Consider the following 16054-nt stretch of genomic DNA (forward strand, 5'->3'; position numbering starts at 1 on the left):
TTTATCCTTCCTGTTTATCCTTTTGTTCTCAAAAACTAATCTGTTAAGAGGTATCATGATGTTGTGAAAGGAGTACGAACTTTGAGCCAAGTAGATTTGGGTTGGGATCCCAACTCTGTCACTTAATTAACTTTGAGGCTTTGAAAAAAGTGTTTATCTTCTTCAAGCCTCAGGCCTCGACTGTAGAATGAAGGTCATGATACTACCTGGGCAGTATCCATCTCAATGCCATCTCAGAATACCAGTGTGCTGCCTGGTATGCAGTGGGTACTCGGTGGTGGCTTTCACTGCCATTCCTGGGGTGTCTGACCTTGCCCACGGCTGGGGGGTGGACCCACAAAGGATGCAGGAAGACTTGGTCTCTATCCTAAAACACAAAGGAGACCTGCATGGGGGCCGGGGCTCTGGCAGCCCAGAGAAGGCCCCTTCTGTGGAATGAATATTCCTAACACATCACATAGGCAACTGGACCAATTTAAGGTTCCAAATATCGGGGTGATCTCTGAAGAAAAACCAAGTAATCCTGAAATATTCTCTACGTAGGCTGAAAATATTTTCAGAAGAAAGCGTACCACTCTTTGGCCCACCCTTGCCATCCCCGCCGGTGTTTACAGACCACCAGGAATTCAGGGACTTTTTGCTAGTGAAATGTAAGTTCTATTTTGAAATATTTTGCCACGTGTTCTGCATCAGAATACACTTCTTCAAATTCTCCCGAAATGCTGTATAAAAAAATATCATCATTTATGCATTGATTCCATTGCATGTTAATTCTTCACATGAAACGTGTTCAGTTTTCTGGTAGTGTTGAGTAGGTTTTCCCGAGAGTCCTCATCTGTACCTACCATCCTATGCACCTTCAAGAAAGGGTCTCGAAACCTGGGGCCCAGGAGGTAAGCAGCCTTCATGGAGTGCCAATAGGAGGCAAGGGACCACTACTAGCTTGTAGTCCTTTAACCATGGATGAGCGACCACTCAGCAACACAAAGGACTCAAGTTATTAATGGAACCCGTTGATTTCAATAGAGCCAGCCAGTCAACAGGGTGACCTTCTTCAGCACCCAGAGGGTTGGGGTGAAAGCAAATGAAGGGCTCAGTTGATCCACAGTGGAAGATTTGCAGAGCGATCGATCGTAGTGGGAGAACACGAAGCTAAAGGTTATGAGAAAGGCATGTTAAAAGAAACAGAGCCTGGAGCCAGGAAGGACCAGGAGGGAGTGAGAAGGTAGAAACCAAGGGTTAGAAGTCTCTTTGAATTGCAAAGTGGATGTAACAGGAGGGAGGTGGTGGGACAGGTGGGAAAATGCCAAGATAACAGGAAATGGCATTTCAAGAGAAATTGTGACCTTTGCCCTTGATTCGGTCAAAACAAGTTATTTAAAATTGATGTTTATGGGCTACTAAGGAGAAAATATCCTCAAGCAAAAAATTCCCATTAGAGAAAATAATACACATGCTAGCGAAAATAATACACATGCTAGAGAAAATAATAGACATGCATAGTTTAAATTCCTTAAGCAATGTCTTGCCACGAATAAACCCAGCTTGACCCCAGAACACAGATGCCACCAGGAAATGCCTGTCCCCAAGAAATTCATTTTTCAGTCGATAAACACTGTCCTTCCTTTGGCCCTCTGTGTGCGAAAAATAATAGTTAATAACAGCTAGTTTATTTAGTTTGGTGTCCCTAGCACTGGGCTAACTCTTTCAGTGTATTATGTCATTTAAAAACTTACAATGACCCTTATAAGGAAATACAGTTATATCCATTTTACGAGGTAGAAAATTGAGGCCCCGAGAAGCTAAATAGTTTGCTTTAAAATGCTCACATAGCAGCACAGCTGGGATTTAAACCCATAACTATCTTGACTTCAGTTTCCTAACTTCTATTGTACACTTTTTGTTCTGTACTCTAATGTGTAACTGGACATTCTACTTTATGACTCTCAGTGTCAGTAGTCCATTAAACCACAAGCTTCTTTTCCCGGAAGAAACTCCATTAGGCTAAGAATCTCAGTACTCAAGCAATTGTTAATTTTTCTAACAATATGCAGAAAATATGTAAATATATATATTTAATCCCATTTGAATGGTATTCTGGTGGTTTGGCCCATGTTGGATGGGTGGAAGGATGGATGGATGGATGGATGGATGGATGGATGGATGGATGGATGGATGGATGGATGGTGGATAAATGGATGGGTGAATGAGTGATTGGGTAGATGGATGGATCAGTGAACAAATGGGGGGGTGGATGGGTGGAATGGTGGATGGGGGCAGGTTAGGTGTGTACTCAGTCTTTAAGTAATTAGATGTACCCTCTGCTCAGGAAACTTGCAGTCCAACCTGAAAGGTAAAATAGACAAACCTATGGACTATCGACTTGCATAGGGAAATGCAGAGAGTTTTTAAGTGTTCTTCCATAAAGGAAGGGTAATATCTATCTTTGCTAATACCATATTAGCAAAGTGGATGGTGTTCACTATGAAGCGTTTCCTTGTTAATGTTAATATTTGTAACTCCCTTTAAAATTTGATTTATTTTAGTAATTAATGGTGAAAAAGCCACTTTGGAAACGCCCACATTTGCCCAGAAACGCCGACGTACTCTGGATATGTTGATTCGATCTTTATACCAGGATTTGATGCCAGATCTGCATAAGGTAACCCTGGATCCACGGTCCTCTTTCCTTCTGGGGTCTGAGTTGAGAACACAAGTCCTAGCAATGAGTCCTGGTTAGAAGAGCATAGGCTTCACCTTGACCGTTGTTGTCAACACAGGACTGCGGCCACTATGGCTGATGTCCTCTGGTTACCACGACAAGAAGGGATGTTGACTGTCCATACATAGGAACAGGATTTTCATAAAACCAGGGCCTGTGGACGTCGAGGTGCAGGCTGCGGGCATGATGTCAATCAGGAACCCCTGGAGCGTTGGAGAGTGCTTCTGGGGGGCGGCTGTCCTCCGTGGTACCACTCAGCATTACCAGTGCCACCAAGCCAGAGGACAGGCAAAGTGGGGATTGTGGAGAGAGACTAGGTGCTTTGTAAGGTCTCTGGAGATTTCCTGGCCAGCCCCTTAATCAGGTACTGAAACAAAGCATTTACATTTCATGGAAATCCACTTTGTGCCAGACATGTCCTGGGCTGAAGGTGTATCCACACTGGTGAGACCCGGCACCTCTACTGGGGAGCTCAGTGCCCCTTAGGACACCCGGGTTCTCTGGGGGCGTCCAAACTCGGTGTGAGATCACCAGATGTCAGGGACTCGTTAATGCAGAGTAAAATCATCATTTAGAAGTACTCCCCACAGTTAACAAGGAAGACAGAACAAGTGGGCTGGCTCCTCTAGAATCTGTGAGTTCATAAACTGCAGCAAAGGGAATTTCTAGTGATGTCTGTAAATAAACGTTGCATCAGGTTTCGGGAGCTTGCCCAGGGGAGACGAGGAATATCAAAATGAGCGAGTCCCTTCCCTTCAGCACAGTGACCGCCAGCCCTGTGTGGGCAGCACTTGGCTTCCGGCTGGTCAGTACACCCCAGCCACTGGCAGGGACTAGGCCAGACTAACCCCAGGGCCCTGAAGAGCAACCAGTAATCTGCAGTTCCTTTCTCCCCTAAGGTCAGGGCAGGGCGCAGAGAGGTACCAGGATGAGTTTACGGTGTCCTTAAGGTCCCAGCTGAAGTATCGCAGCCTGAGGCAGGCCTTCCCCGACCCCCAGGTGAAGCCAAACCCCTGTGAAGTGCTCTCGGGTGCTCTTCGTACTTCGTACTTCCCCTCCGTAGAGATGATCTCCTGTGCCAATCAGGGAATCTGTGGCTTAATCTGTCTCCTCCGGAAGACCCTGTGCTCCACGAGAACAGAGATTACGTCTGTCACATTCCCCAAACCTGGCAGAAGAGCAAGTGCTCAGTCAATACTTGCTGACTGATGAGTGTGCCCAATTCTCTGACTGGTCTGGGAGAGAACTCACCTTTACTGAGTATGTGCCAAGCACTGTGCTATGCCCCTTACGTGTATTTCCTCATGTCGTGCCCATGACCCACACAGGAGACAGGTAGCAACCACACAAAGACACCGAGACTCAGAAATTAACAAGTCACTCGCCCAGAGTTATCCAGAGGGCCACAGAGTTGCACAGCTCCAGGGGTGCCATTTGCGAAGAATTCAATGCATGGTGCTCCAGGGGGGCCACTCAATGAGACTGCCCCACCCCCTCCAGCTGTGCAGCGCAGTGGCTCCTCACACCTGAGGAAGATGGAAGTGTTGGAGCTGCTGGTTTGCTTCATTGCAAAGCCCAGGCTTTCAGCCATCTCACGGCGCTGGCTGCCCACCTGCTGACTCTTCTGGCCCTGGCATCTAGCGCAGACCTTGCCACCTGAGTGGTCCTCCATAGCCGCTTACTGAGGGAATGAATACGGGAGGTAGACATAGGACCATTCAGGAAAATAGGTTTATGCACTCAGAGAAGACAAAGAATGAGACTGACAACCATTTGTGGAACTCATAACTTGTTTTTCTGTTTTTAGAACATGCTTAATAGACGGTCTTTTAGTGATGTCTTACCAGAATCACCCAAGTCGGCACGGAAGAAAGAGGAGGCCCGCCAGGCAGAGTTTGTTAGAATAGGGCAGGTGGGTTTTATCCTGAAACCTTTTGTGCAAGCCCAGTCGTTGTGAGTCCCTTCCATCCAAGCCAGATGGCCCCCCTGCAGACACTTTTGGTTTGCGCATTCCTGCGGGAGCGCAGTCATTCCTCTTAGAATTGTCGTGAGGTTCTGGATAAGTGTGTAGGTGTAGTTCTCTGCAGGCGTGAGTGCGAGGAAAGCACTCTGGAGAAGAGGCAGGAAGCAGGAGGCCACCGGGCCCAGGCTGGGCTCCCTCCTGTCGAGGGCTCACGTCCCAGTTGCCTGCCTCCTGGGAATTCTCTGAAGGGTGGGGAGCCAAGCTGGGAAAAGCATCGTGAAGCCCGACCTGGCAGGAGTAAGCACAGAGTGGCAGTGCCCTCGCAGAGGACCTGAATTTCCACCCGACTGCTTGGAAGCTGTCGTCACAATTTGGCGGCTCCCACTCATCACCTCATTCCAGATGTTGGAAGAAATCACTCCCGCTTTGCCTTGCCCCACACAACATTTGTAGTTCTCAGTTCCGGGAGGTGACACAGCTTTCTGCCTTGAACCCACGTCACAACAGGGAGGAGGAGGAGAGCTGCCAGCTACAGATAAGCTTCTGACTTGAAACTGGAGCTAAGCAAGGTGACCAAGGATTGCTTTGAGGCAAAGATCACTGTTTCCCCAGCACTATGACAAGGGCCCCCCAATGTTGGTCCTTGGTTAAAGATACCCCAACTCTACTTTCAGAGACTCTGATTCGTCAAGTTTCAGGAAGGACCTGGGAACTGTTTTCACTTGGAAATCTCAGTATTGGTATATTGATTGGTTGAAATGACAATGCCAAGGGGTCACTTGGGTTAGGACATTGTTATTAGGGCTTCACCATATCAGGCTGACTCCATCCTTATCTTCAGTGATGAAGCACTGTGGGAATCTGAAACTTTAGTCTGAAATACTCCTGTTTTATTAAAACTTTTTCAAGTCATACTTGTTGATCTTGCTGTTCTTTTGCTGCCTGAAAACAAACTTTAAAGGAGATCTCTTTCCTGTAAGGCGCTGAAACTGAAATCCATTGTGAGAGGGGACGCTCCGTCCAGCTTGGTGACTTCAGGGATCTGTAAAAAAGAGGTGAGTTGATGATACTTTCGAGTTCAATTGTGAATGTCCTTTGTCTTCAGTGAAGTTACTCAGATTCTTGGAGAGAGTTTTGCGGGGCAGGAGGAAGAAGAGCTTGTCTACCGCACAGCCCTCGTGGGAAGCCCCAGATGAGCTGGGTAGCATTTAGTGACAACCTCCCTATTTCCATACCATGCACATGCCTTTTCACGCTTACATGGAGCAGAGCTGCTGGACCGGGCCTGGTCAGGCAGACTGGATCCAGCAGCGCTCCCTGGGCCTTGTGTGTTTCCCGATGGCCTGGACATCCTAACCCAGTGCATGTTCTGATCCAGCAGCTCTGGGGCAGGGTCAGGGTCCTGCATTGCTAACAAGCGCTCATGTGGTGCCTGTTCTACTGAACATAGGCACACTCGAAACAGCAAGGCCCTGGGGCAGTTTCGAGCTTCTCGGGCTTTCGTGTGAGTGAGTTTCTGATGCAGGAGGTCTGGGGCAGGGCCTGAGAATCTGCATTTCTAACAGGTTCCCAGGTGATGCTAAGAGAAACCAGTGCTTACTGGACAGTTCGTTCAGCCAGCCAAAAATTTCTGTGGCCTGTGTACCTACTTCTCTTTTCCACTTTTTATGGAAAAAGAACTAGGTGGTAATCAAGAAGAGAATAGGAAAAAAATAATAAACAAGTTGCAGTATGAACTTACGATTTGCATGATTTTGTTTTGTAAAGCAACGCCTTATGTACTTAATTACGTCTACGTTCAGAATATGTAAAAATTAAATGGAACAAATTCACAGCACGTCACTAGAGAAGTGTCCTATAAAAAGCAACAGAATTATGAATGCATTGACTTTAGTGGTAAGGGTATAGATGACTTTTATCCGAATTGCAGACCCTACACACTTTGAAGTCTGTTTTCAGGAAAATGATGAGCTCAAGATACAATCGATGCTAAAAAAAAATAAAAAACCCAACCAATTTAAGACCAGACTGATGGCAAAGCATCTTGTCCAAAGTTGCAGAAATTCCCACTGTCTGCTTGTTCATGTGAATAAAATTTGCAGTGTTGCCAAGAACTGTATAAATGCCAAATTCCAGTAAGGTTTAATAACCTTCTTTATAAGAAATTCTTAGCTGTACAGAAAAATAGAGGTCTGTGGAATGGTGACTTGCTCACCAATGAACAACAAAGAAAGCTTTTCCATTCAGGGAATCAGTTCATAACCTCCCAGTGGGCCACAGGCTGTCCTTGGAGAGACACTGCTCTCGAGGCCCTATGGCCTGGTGTGCACTTGGCTCAGCCAAGGCCAGAGTCCCCCGTGCTGCTCCCAAGACTGTTTTGTTTCCAAAGAATGGGCTTTGTCAACCTCCTGGGCACCATCATTTCATGAGCTGTGTTGATGTGCTTAGAGGGAGGAAGTTAAGAGTCCTGCGCTTAGGTGGGAAGGGCCGAGGAACATATTCTCGCCCTGGAGAATCTGCACGGAGCACCTCACATGGCAGAAGGGAATCCAGTACAGTGGCAACGCCGTTAGCCCTCAGGCCAGAGCCTTGTGGGCCAGGTCTCAGTTCCTCTCTCTGACACTTCATGATGTCCTCTCGTCATGGAGTCCCCAGCCCCTTTGAGAACTCCTGAAAGCAACGGACACACACACACACACACACACACACACACGCATTAAAATGTCCAAATGGTACATATCGCATTTTGAATACAATTTCAGGGTTTCACAGGCCTCCTTAGGCCCCCAATGGGTCCTCTACGAGGGTCTTTAGATCTCCAGGGTGAAGAACCCCTGTTCTGCATAAGGTTCTCAACTTGTGTCCTCGGGTCAGAGAAGATTGTGTGATGAAGAGTCGGTTTTCCCATCTCGGTCTTACCTAATGCTCTGATTGATGTCTATGTCTGTCTCCCAATTGACATTTACGTTGGCTTTGCTTTCTCATGTGCTCCTGTAAGTCACAAACTCAGAATTTCCAGAAGTCTTCTTGGGGAAATGCCATTCCAATTAAACCTGCACTGTGTAGCCCTTTTATGAAAATGTCTTCACATTCCCTATGTGATCTTTTCAGAACAGTCCAAGCCTCATCTTAGCAATTAGAATACTCATTTTGAGGCGTGTGGGTTTCTCAAAGGGAGAACATACTTTTCTAAGAGAGCGATAATACACATAGTATTTGCCCTCATCCCAAATGACACCCTTGAAGGGGACCTCAGAGTATGCATTCACTCAGTGTGCACAAACACACCTCCGTGAATACACACAACCCCAGTGGGACGTCTGATTGAGCATGAAAGTGGAGAGGTAAGACTTCAGTTTGTCCCTGAGAATCTCCAAAAACTTCTTTGTCTTTTATGGCCAAACCACGTGCTTTGGAGAGAAGGTAACGGTTCTGTTGAAAATGTCCACAATTCTGATGGGACTAAGAACCTGCTAAACAATGCCCGTGACTCCAGGCGTCCACACTCAGCTCTGAGGCAGTGTGAGGGGGGCTAAGTCTCTCTGCCTGAAGTGAAATGGAAACTCAGGGCAAACGTTCACATGGTATGACTATGCCATGCAGGGGAACATGAGTAAGTTTTGTCGGCGCTACTTGTTGTATTCCTACAAACAGATGTGATTTTTTAAAAGATTTTGTAACCTTGAATGGGTCAATAAGCATTTTCCTGTTAAGTCTCAACTTCTTTGCACTGTGCATGGTTTAATAATTTTGCTGAATCAGCAACACAGGAATCTGTGGGACTTGCTTTTATGATGAACTAATGTGAATTCTCCAAAACATAGGCACCAATTGGTCCAACTTCCAGGTGTTAAAGAAAAATGTTTGCATAGAAAACGTTACCAACGCTTCGATGGCCCCCAAAGAATATTTACCATATAGAGGCAGGGCATGACGCCAGAAACGCTTCCTATGGCATACGTATTTGAAAGGAGACTTTCCTTCCTAAGACAGGGAGCTGAGTCCAGAGCCGATGTAGCTCCCGGGCTTTGGCGGGGACCTGTGTTGCTGTTTCAGGCGGTGTGCTGTACAGTTCCCTATGACGGGCCGCGGTGTGTTCTTGCTGGTGCACTTACGTACCCATGCTTGTGTTACCTCGCAGCCTTGGGAGCCCCAGTGTTTCTGCAGTAATTTCCCTCATGAAGCCGTGTGTGCAGATCCCTGGGGCCAGGCCTTGCTGGTCTCCACTGACGCTGGCGTCTTGCTAGTGGATGGTTAGTGAGTAGCTGCTCCTTCAAATGTCTTTGTTTGTGTGATTTATAGTACTTCTAAGATGGGTGACTGCCAGTCAATTTCCTGTAGATAAATGTGCCCTCAGCAGTGAGGTTAGCGAAGTTTTGTTTCCTTATCAAATTAACCCCTCGTTTTCTGACCAGCTGAGGGAATATATTCTGAATAGCAAGCCAGAGGGTGAGTCGTACATGAGAGGTTCTTCTCTGTCCCAGATCTGAGTGGTCTGTGGATATCGAGTGACCTGCAAAAAGAACCTTCTTTTTAGCCAGTACTTATCATGATGCCAATATTTTACCTGCAGTCGACAAGAACACGTTATCTAGAGCCACTCATCTCAGGGACATGCTGTCTGTCAACGCTCTTTGTTTTACAAGGTTTCTAATTCAAAAAGTACTTGGTGTCCAAAGCAAACAATAAGACTCTTAGATAACCCATTTTCGATGGATATAAAAACAAAAAGATTTTGACAGGAAGACAGATTTCAACGCAATATAAAATCAAGCCTTTTGACAGCCAGGTGGATCAGCCTGCCTGGGGAGGTCGTCAGCTCCCTGTCACCACAGGTCAGGCCCCAATCAGACATGCCCTTGGAGAGGCTGCTACAGAGGGAGCGCAACTTCAGGTGGGGATTTACTTTGACTCAAGGACCATGTGGTCCCTTCCTGTGGGAGGCTCCTGTGGATTTTTCCAGACTCCTAATGAATATTAAAGGGGCTAAACACTGGTACCAAACGTCTCCTGGGGCTTCAGAGGAAGCCATAGGCAGAGAGACAGCGTCTTGCCAGGGCATATCCTCCACGGCACAGAAGCCGGCTGCCCAGGCTCTGGTTACCATGGTGATGTTTGATGAGAATCCCAAAAGCCACGGCAGTGAGAGTGACCTAAACGCCTAAAACTGCAGTATCTTCCCACCCTTGGCTGCGACCATTACTCCCTCCTCAGACCCTGATTCAGCGTATTTACTAATCTGCTGTGTGCTGAGTCCTGTGGCAGGGGCCTTGTGTAGGAAGACAAGACAGGTGGGCCTAAAGTGGGGGTAATTTTTTTAAGTGGCTGAAAAATAGTTTATAATAATGATAATTGATAAAGGGACCAAAATGGGGGTGATCATAACGACATAGGAGGGGATCTGGAGATTAAATTGCTGCACATGTGAAGCGCTTAAAGCCGTGTCGGGCACATGGCAATAGCTTATTAAACGGCAGCTATTACCTTTACTGTACCCCTGGGAACTTACTAACAGGTAACAAAATCTGTAGCTCTTGCGAAAAGTACAACCAAATAAAATAATTTATTTAAACACATACACACACACACACACACACACACACACACCTTAGAGGTTTAGTCTAGTCTCTTAGTTTTATAGATGAAGAAACTGAAGCCTAAAGAAACGACGTGACTTGCCCAAGATCACACAGCTGGTTTGTGGCACAGCTGGAACTAGAACCCAGACTGGTTCCCAGTCCCGCGCTCTTTGCACTAAACCAGCTACATTTTATTAAAATTACATTAAACTCTCCCGATGTTATTGTCTTTACCTTAACCCAGATTTCCAAAAATACAGTCCTGAGTAAATAAGTATGAAAAATGTTGTTGTGATTAAAAGAATGTTAAATACTTCACCGGTTTGCCTTTGTGGGAAAGAGAATATGTGCTTCATAGTGAATATTTGTAAGGCTTGCCTAAAAACAGGGGGGGGAAATCAATTTGAATTGGCTTCCATTTTTTTGAAAATGTGAAATCTAACCCAAGATTACCAAGTCCCTTTCTGAACGTTTCATCTTCATGGATCCACAATTTAATAGAGGTGTCAGATGTAAGGGTTATTGTGATTTGCCAGGCAATTCTTTTCTTCCACACTTGAGAGTCGTCTCACCCAGGTAGTGCCATGGACACCCACCACCAGCTTGGATGTATGACTCACATCATCGTTTCCGTGGCTGGTTATGCAGTGGTGCCTTTCTATTTGCTTTCTCTAAAAAGAGAATAAGCCATAAGGCTTTCTTCATATTCCTTGTTATGCTTTTCAGCCATAATTCTCTTGTTATTTTTTTGTTTATCTTTTTCTTGTCTGCACTTAATCACATTACGAATTGTTTCCACCAGTGAATCTCTCCTTTCATTTCAGGCTGAGTTTCACTCTATCCCATTAACCTCTGCTTAATGTCATTAGACTTAGCGTTTGAGAGTCTGCCCCTTCCAAGGTCATTAAGAAATCAAGATCCTTTGTATTCTAAGTGTAGCCAAACCTACTTTGAGGGGAGACCAAATACTGATCAAACAGGCTATCACCATTTGTTTTGGTTTTGCAGTCTTAGAAAAGCCAGCTCTAAAGGATTGTTTTTTCATAAAGAGATTACTAAAAGAAAAAAAAGTTATGAAACTGTCATTAAATCCACATGGCACTTTCTCATACCCTGGCCCCTTCCTCTTTTCCTGTGCTGTGTATCAACCCATTCAGCCACCTGAGAATGATCTGATGGAGAATAAATGCTGATTTACTCTGTATGTAGTTGGGCAGCTACACAGGATCCCCGTTTTAAATGTAAAATGAAGTGCTCCTGTCACTTACTAATTCTTGGCAGTACTGTTGCTTCCCCAGTAACACCATCTACCCATGGGGATACAGGACGCCATTAGGCTCCAACACTGGCTAGGAGTCCAGGCTTTGTCCTCGCACATACTGGGGTTCCACATGCTCGAGACATGACCTTGGACAAGTTATTAGCACCTCTGAGCCTCAGGTTCCTCATCTGTTAAATGGGAGTGTTAGAAGTTCCTACCTGAGGGGTTACTGGGACATTTAAATTATGTGACGTGCGACACTTAGCATTCGGGCCTGCTGAGTAGGAAGCTCTCAGCCTCTGTGAGCTGCCATCCACAAAATGAAATAATCATAGTTATTAGTCAGATAGGATGATGGGGACTGAAGTGATAATCCCGTGTTTTGAAAAATCAAGTCTGTCCCAGCAGAAGCAGAGAGAGCCCAAGCATCAACTCCTATTGGGGTAGAAGAGGAAGGAAAACGGTCTCTCACACAACTTAGAGTTGCCGCATTGTTGTGGGGAACTAGAGACGAGCCCTCCGTCGAGTAAAAGCTTAGTAGGCTCTGTGTTCCAACCAATTCAGATCCCTCACTGGCCTGGAGGAGTGGGAGAGGCCCTCCTCGTCAGGTGATTATCAAGCTTCAGGACAACAGTCTCTGCCCCCTTCTGGCACCATCCACGAGGGATGAACTCCCAACCAGATACATTTCTGGAAGAGGCAAGATGCTCAGGGCCCCTGGCACCGAAATTATAACTAGACAAACAAGCCCAGCCCACACAGAGCACTTGAAGACCCACTGTCTGAGGAAGTGCAAATAAGCAACAAGCAGCCACTTCTCCTGCCTAAAATGTCTCCCCCATCCCCAGACTTCGTCGTCTTGCCCTGATTCTGTGCCTCATTCACAAGAGACCCTTTACTTATGGGAAAGCCTTATAATCTTTTTAGCGCTGTAGGTCCTGGGGTTCCCCAGAAGCAAAGTAATTGCTAGCGATTTGAGATCCTAGGAAGTAAGCTTAGAAACAAATCCTACATATAATGGAAATGTTCTTAACATCCATTTATTTACCTACCATCTTCCTGAGCTTTCCACTACAGTTAATTTTTTCCTGTTATTTTGGCAATTTAACTGATACGTCTCTATTTTATTTTTGTCTAAAAAGATTTCATATTCCTCTATGGAGAAATAGTGAAAATTTGTAAGTAAACTACTCTTGATCCAGACGTAGGGGATGTTCGAATAGGATATGTTTGTATTTATTTTAAATACAAAAGGAAATTTTAATTTTGCTTTCTTGAGAAATAAACAAAATAACCTAAGATACACAATTTTAAAAATTATATCAAGGGGCGGCCAGGTGGCTCAGTTGGTTAGAGCGCGGTGCTCATAACACCAAGGTCGCTGGTTCGATTCCCACATGGGCCAGTGAGCCACGCCCTCCACAACTAGATTGAAAATAATGACCCATCTTGGACCTGATGGGTCATGGGAAAACACACTGTTCCCCAAAATTCCCCAATTAAAAAAAAAGGTTTGGAAAAAAATTACATCAAAATCAGAAAAGACTTAGGAGAAACGGCTGAGTTTCTTCTTTTTTTTTTTTTCAGCTGGGTGTTAGAACCCCAGTAGAAAGGTTCAGAGGTGCTACTTTTATTTGATGAACACTGAGGAGAAGACTATAGTTTACGAGCCCTGCCGCTACACTCCTATGGGGAGTTCTGAATGCCTTTGGGAAGGGAACATCAGTCCTGCCTGAGCTGAGAGAGTAGTGATTGAACTTACTGTCCACCCCCGTGCAAGCTCTAGCAGCTGACTTCCTTCCTTGCCTAGGGAGAACTGGGGTCCAGAACCACCTGCAGGCACGTTTTATAGGTTCTGGCGAGCGGGGCTGGGTTGCAGTGTTGGGTAACCAGGTCTCCTTTTCCAGACGACCTTCCATCAGTGCCAGTGTTCGACAGAACTGTGCCAGTGAAGCAGATGCATGTGCTCGAGACCTTGGACCTTCTGATCCTCAGAGCAGACAAAGGTGGTACTCCCCCTCTGCCTGGTGTTCTCTGGCAAGGTCACGGGGGTCTGACTGCATAGGTCATGCCAACTCTCTTTTCTCCTGGTGCCCAGTGCTCAGGGCTCCTTCATGGCCCCTTGGTTCTCTGAGGAGGGGACGGTGAAGGAGAGAGGGAAGGGTGTCCTTAAATGCATTGTTGGGGACAGGCTGTGTGGGGTTTCTCCCGAATTCTCAGTCACCTCAAATCCTCATGCTTCTAGCAGTGGTTTTTCCACACAATCCGCCCTTTTCGTTCTTTCGGGTCATTCTACTTTTCCGTTCACGTCCTCCTCTGTCTGCTTCGCCTTACCAGGAAAAGACGCCCGCCTGTTTGTGTTCAGGCTGAGCACTGTGCAAAGGGGCATGGAGGGCAAACAGGCCGTGAGGAGCAAGTGTGACTGCAGGGAAAACAAGCTGGAGAAAACCAAAGGTGGCCTGCTTCTTCCTGTTTTGCTGGTTTCTGTTCCATTAATCTTTTCCCAGAATGCTCAGTTTTTTCTGAAAATTAAAGTGAGTAGGAATTTGATTTTATGGGTTTGGTTTCACCTTGGAAACAACAGAGAGATGCTTGCACGATAGAAAAACATGTTTTGGACCAGAGGAAACCCCCCCTAGGCCTGGATACCAAGTTTGGGAGGTGGGTTAAGCTCTGCTAGCAAACCTATGAGAAGGGTCTGTTAGACTTTGGTTCCTGAAGCTCTTATCACCCCTCGCTTTAATAATGACATGTGGTGGCTATGGTGCTAAGACCAGAAACTACAATGCGGGGACTGTGACTTTCTTAATTCTCCTATAACTCAACCCAGTTTTGATGCCAAGTCTCCATTTTTCTTGGTGGCAGGAACATCTAGTCATTTCACTCGGTTGTGCTTCATTTCCGGGGGTCTTAGTTAGCTCTTGCCAAATTGTCCAGGCCTGGGGGCTCCCCACCTCTGCCATATGCTCAGCACCCCTCATTTCCCTTCCCAGGCTGCCACCTGTATGCCGTTAACACTCACCACAGCAGAGAGCTGAGGATCGTTGTTGCCATTCGGAATAAACTGCTCCTGATCACGAGGAAACACAACAAGCTGCGAGGGGGGGCCAGCATCTCGCTATTGCCCCCGCTGTCTGAGTCGCCTGTTGAAGAATTCCAGTACATCAGGGTGGGTTTGCTCTTCAAAGCCCTGTTCTGGTCGAAGGGTCACAGGCCGGGTCTTTCCATCCACCCAGAGTCTGTCATCCTCCGGGCTTGTCCCACGGTCACTGATCCACCAGGGAAACCCCTTCCTGTTGTCCGAGGCCAGAGGACTAAGGCAAACGGGGCTTTTCCCTGCCCCGTCCAGCTCGTTCATGCTGATGACTGCCCATCAGTGCTGTTCTAGGCTCTGGGGACACAGTGGAGGACAAAACGAAGCCTGTCTTCTCATGGAGATGGCTTGCTCGCTGCAGGGTAACAGAAATAAGCAGACAAATGTATGAGTCCTGAGGATAACAGTAAAGGAGGGTAAAGAAACCAAGGGTGATGGAGCAGGGATGTGGAGGACGTGTACTAGAAAGGATGTCCCGGAAGCCCTCTCTGAGAAGGTTACCTTTGGGCAGAGATCCAGACGAAATATAGGAGTGAGTGATGAGGGTATCTGGGGAAGGGCGTTCCAGGCCCTGGTCAGGTACAGCCAGGAGGCGGGGTTGGCTGGAGTGGAGGGAACAGGCAGGAAGGTCAGGATGTACGGGGACCAGGCCACGGGGACCAGGCCACTGCAGAGACTTTGGCTTTGACTCTGGGGGTGGGAGAGGGAGCCATTGAAGGTTTGAAGCGGTGAAGTGGCATGTTTTAAGAAGATCATTCTGGCCACTGGACAGAGGAGCACATAGGGCATCAAGAATGGAAATAAGAGCCCTCTAAGAGGCTAATGCAGGACGCTGGCAGGAGACAGTGGCTTTGGGGGTGGGGAGAGAAGCAGTGGGCGAGGCAGCCCTGCTTCTAGGGTTTGCTGTTCAATTAGGGTGGGACCTTGTGAGACAAGCCTCCTTGAGGGTCAAGTTCCTTCCCTGATCTGACCATATCTATCTAGCTGTTTGGAAACCATGGTACATTGAGGTGTGAAATATACCAAACGTTGGCTACTAAGGCAAAGTATGCCTATGGGCAAGCCGAGAAATTATTTGTGCTTCGAGTTAAAACCTCCTGAATTATGCAAATCAATTTCTGCTAATATTCCATTTAGCGGGATAGAGCAGCATAACAGTTACATTAAAATAAGTTAAAATCTTGCTCTAGGAGTCAATATTAATACAATTACTAGCAATTTTAATGAATATTTATATAGAGCATGCACATTTATGTGGCATGTGAGCTTTGAAATCAGATTTCCTGAATTCAAATCTTGGCTCTAGGACGTATAAACTATGTGACCGTAGGCAAGTCACATGACCTTGGAGCCTCAGTTTCCTCGCCTGTAAAATAAGATAAGCCTTACCTATTTCACAAGCTTGTTATGAGGGTTCAGTGAGAATAGTGCCTGG

General features: G+C 46.4%; 1 protein-coding gene across 5 annotated transcripts in view; it reads left to right on the top strand.

Annotated features, from left to right (window-relative positions):
* The window catches only part of GARNL3 (GTPase activating Rap/RanGAP domain like 3), a 121964-nt gene that overhangs the window by 88670 nt on the left and 17240 nt on the right, over window positions 1–16054 (top strand). For all 5 annotated transcript variants that reach the window (XM_081066183.1, XM_081066182.1, XM_081066181.1 and 2 more), the window contains 8 exons: window positions 544–650; window positions 2547–2662; window positions 4530–4634; window positions 5666–5740; window positions 8827–8938; window positions 13433–13531; window positions 13863–13979; window positions 14519–14694. In XM_081066183.1, coding sequence (XP_080922309.1) covers window positions 544–650; window positions 2547–2662; window positions 4530–4634; window positions 5666–5740; window positions 8827–8938; window positions 13433–13531; window positions 13863–13979; window positions 14519–14694 — 907 coding nt within the window. The remainder of the gene's footprint in view (window positions 1–543; window positions 651–2546; window positions 2663–4529; window positions 4635–5665; window positions 5741–8826; window positions 8939–13432; window positions 13532–13862; window positions 13980–14518; window positions 14695–16054) is intronic.

Source organism: Rhinolophus hipposideros (assembly GCF_964194185.1).
Source record: "Rhinolophus hipposideros genome assembly, chromosome: 11".
Classification (NCBI taxonomy): domain Eukaryota; kingdom Metazoa; phylum Chordata; class Mammalia; order Chiroptera; family Rhinolophidae; genus Rhinolophus; species Rhinolophus hipposideros.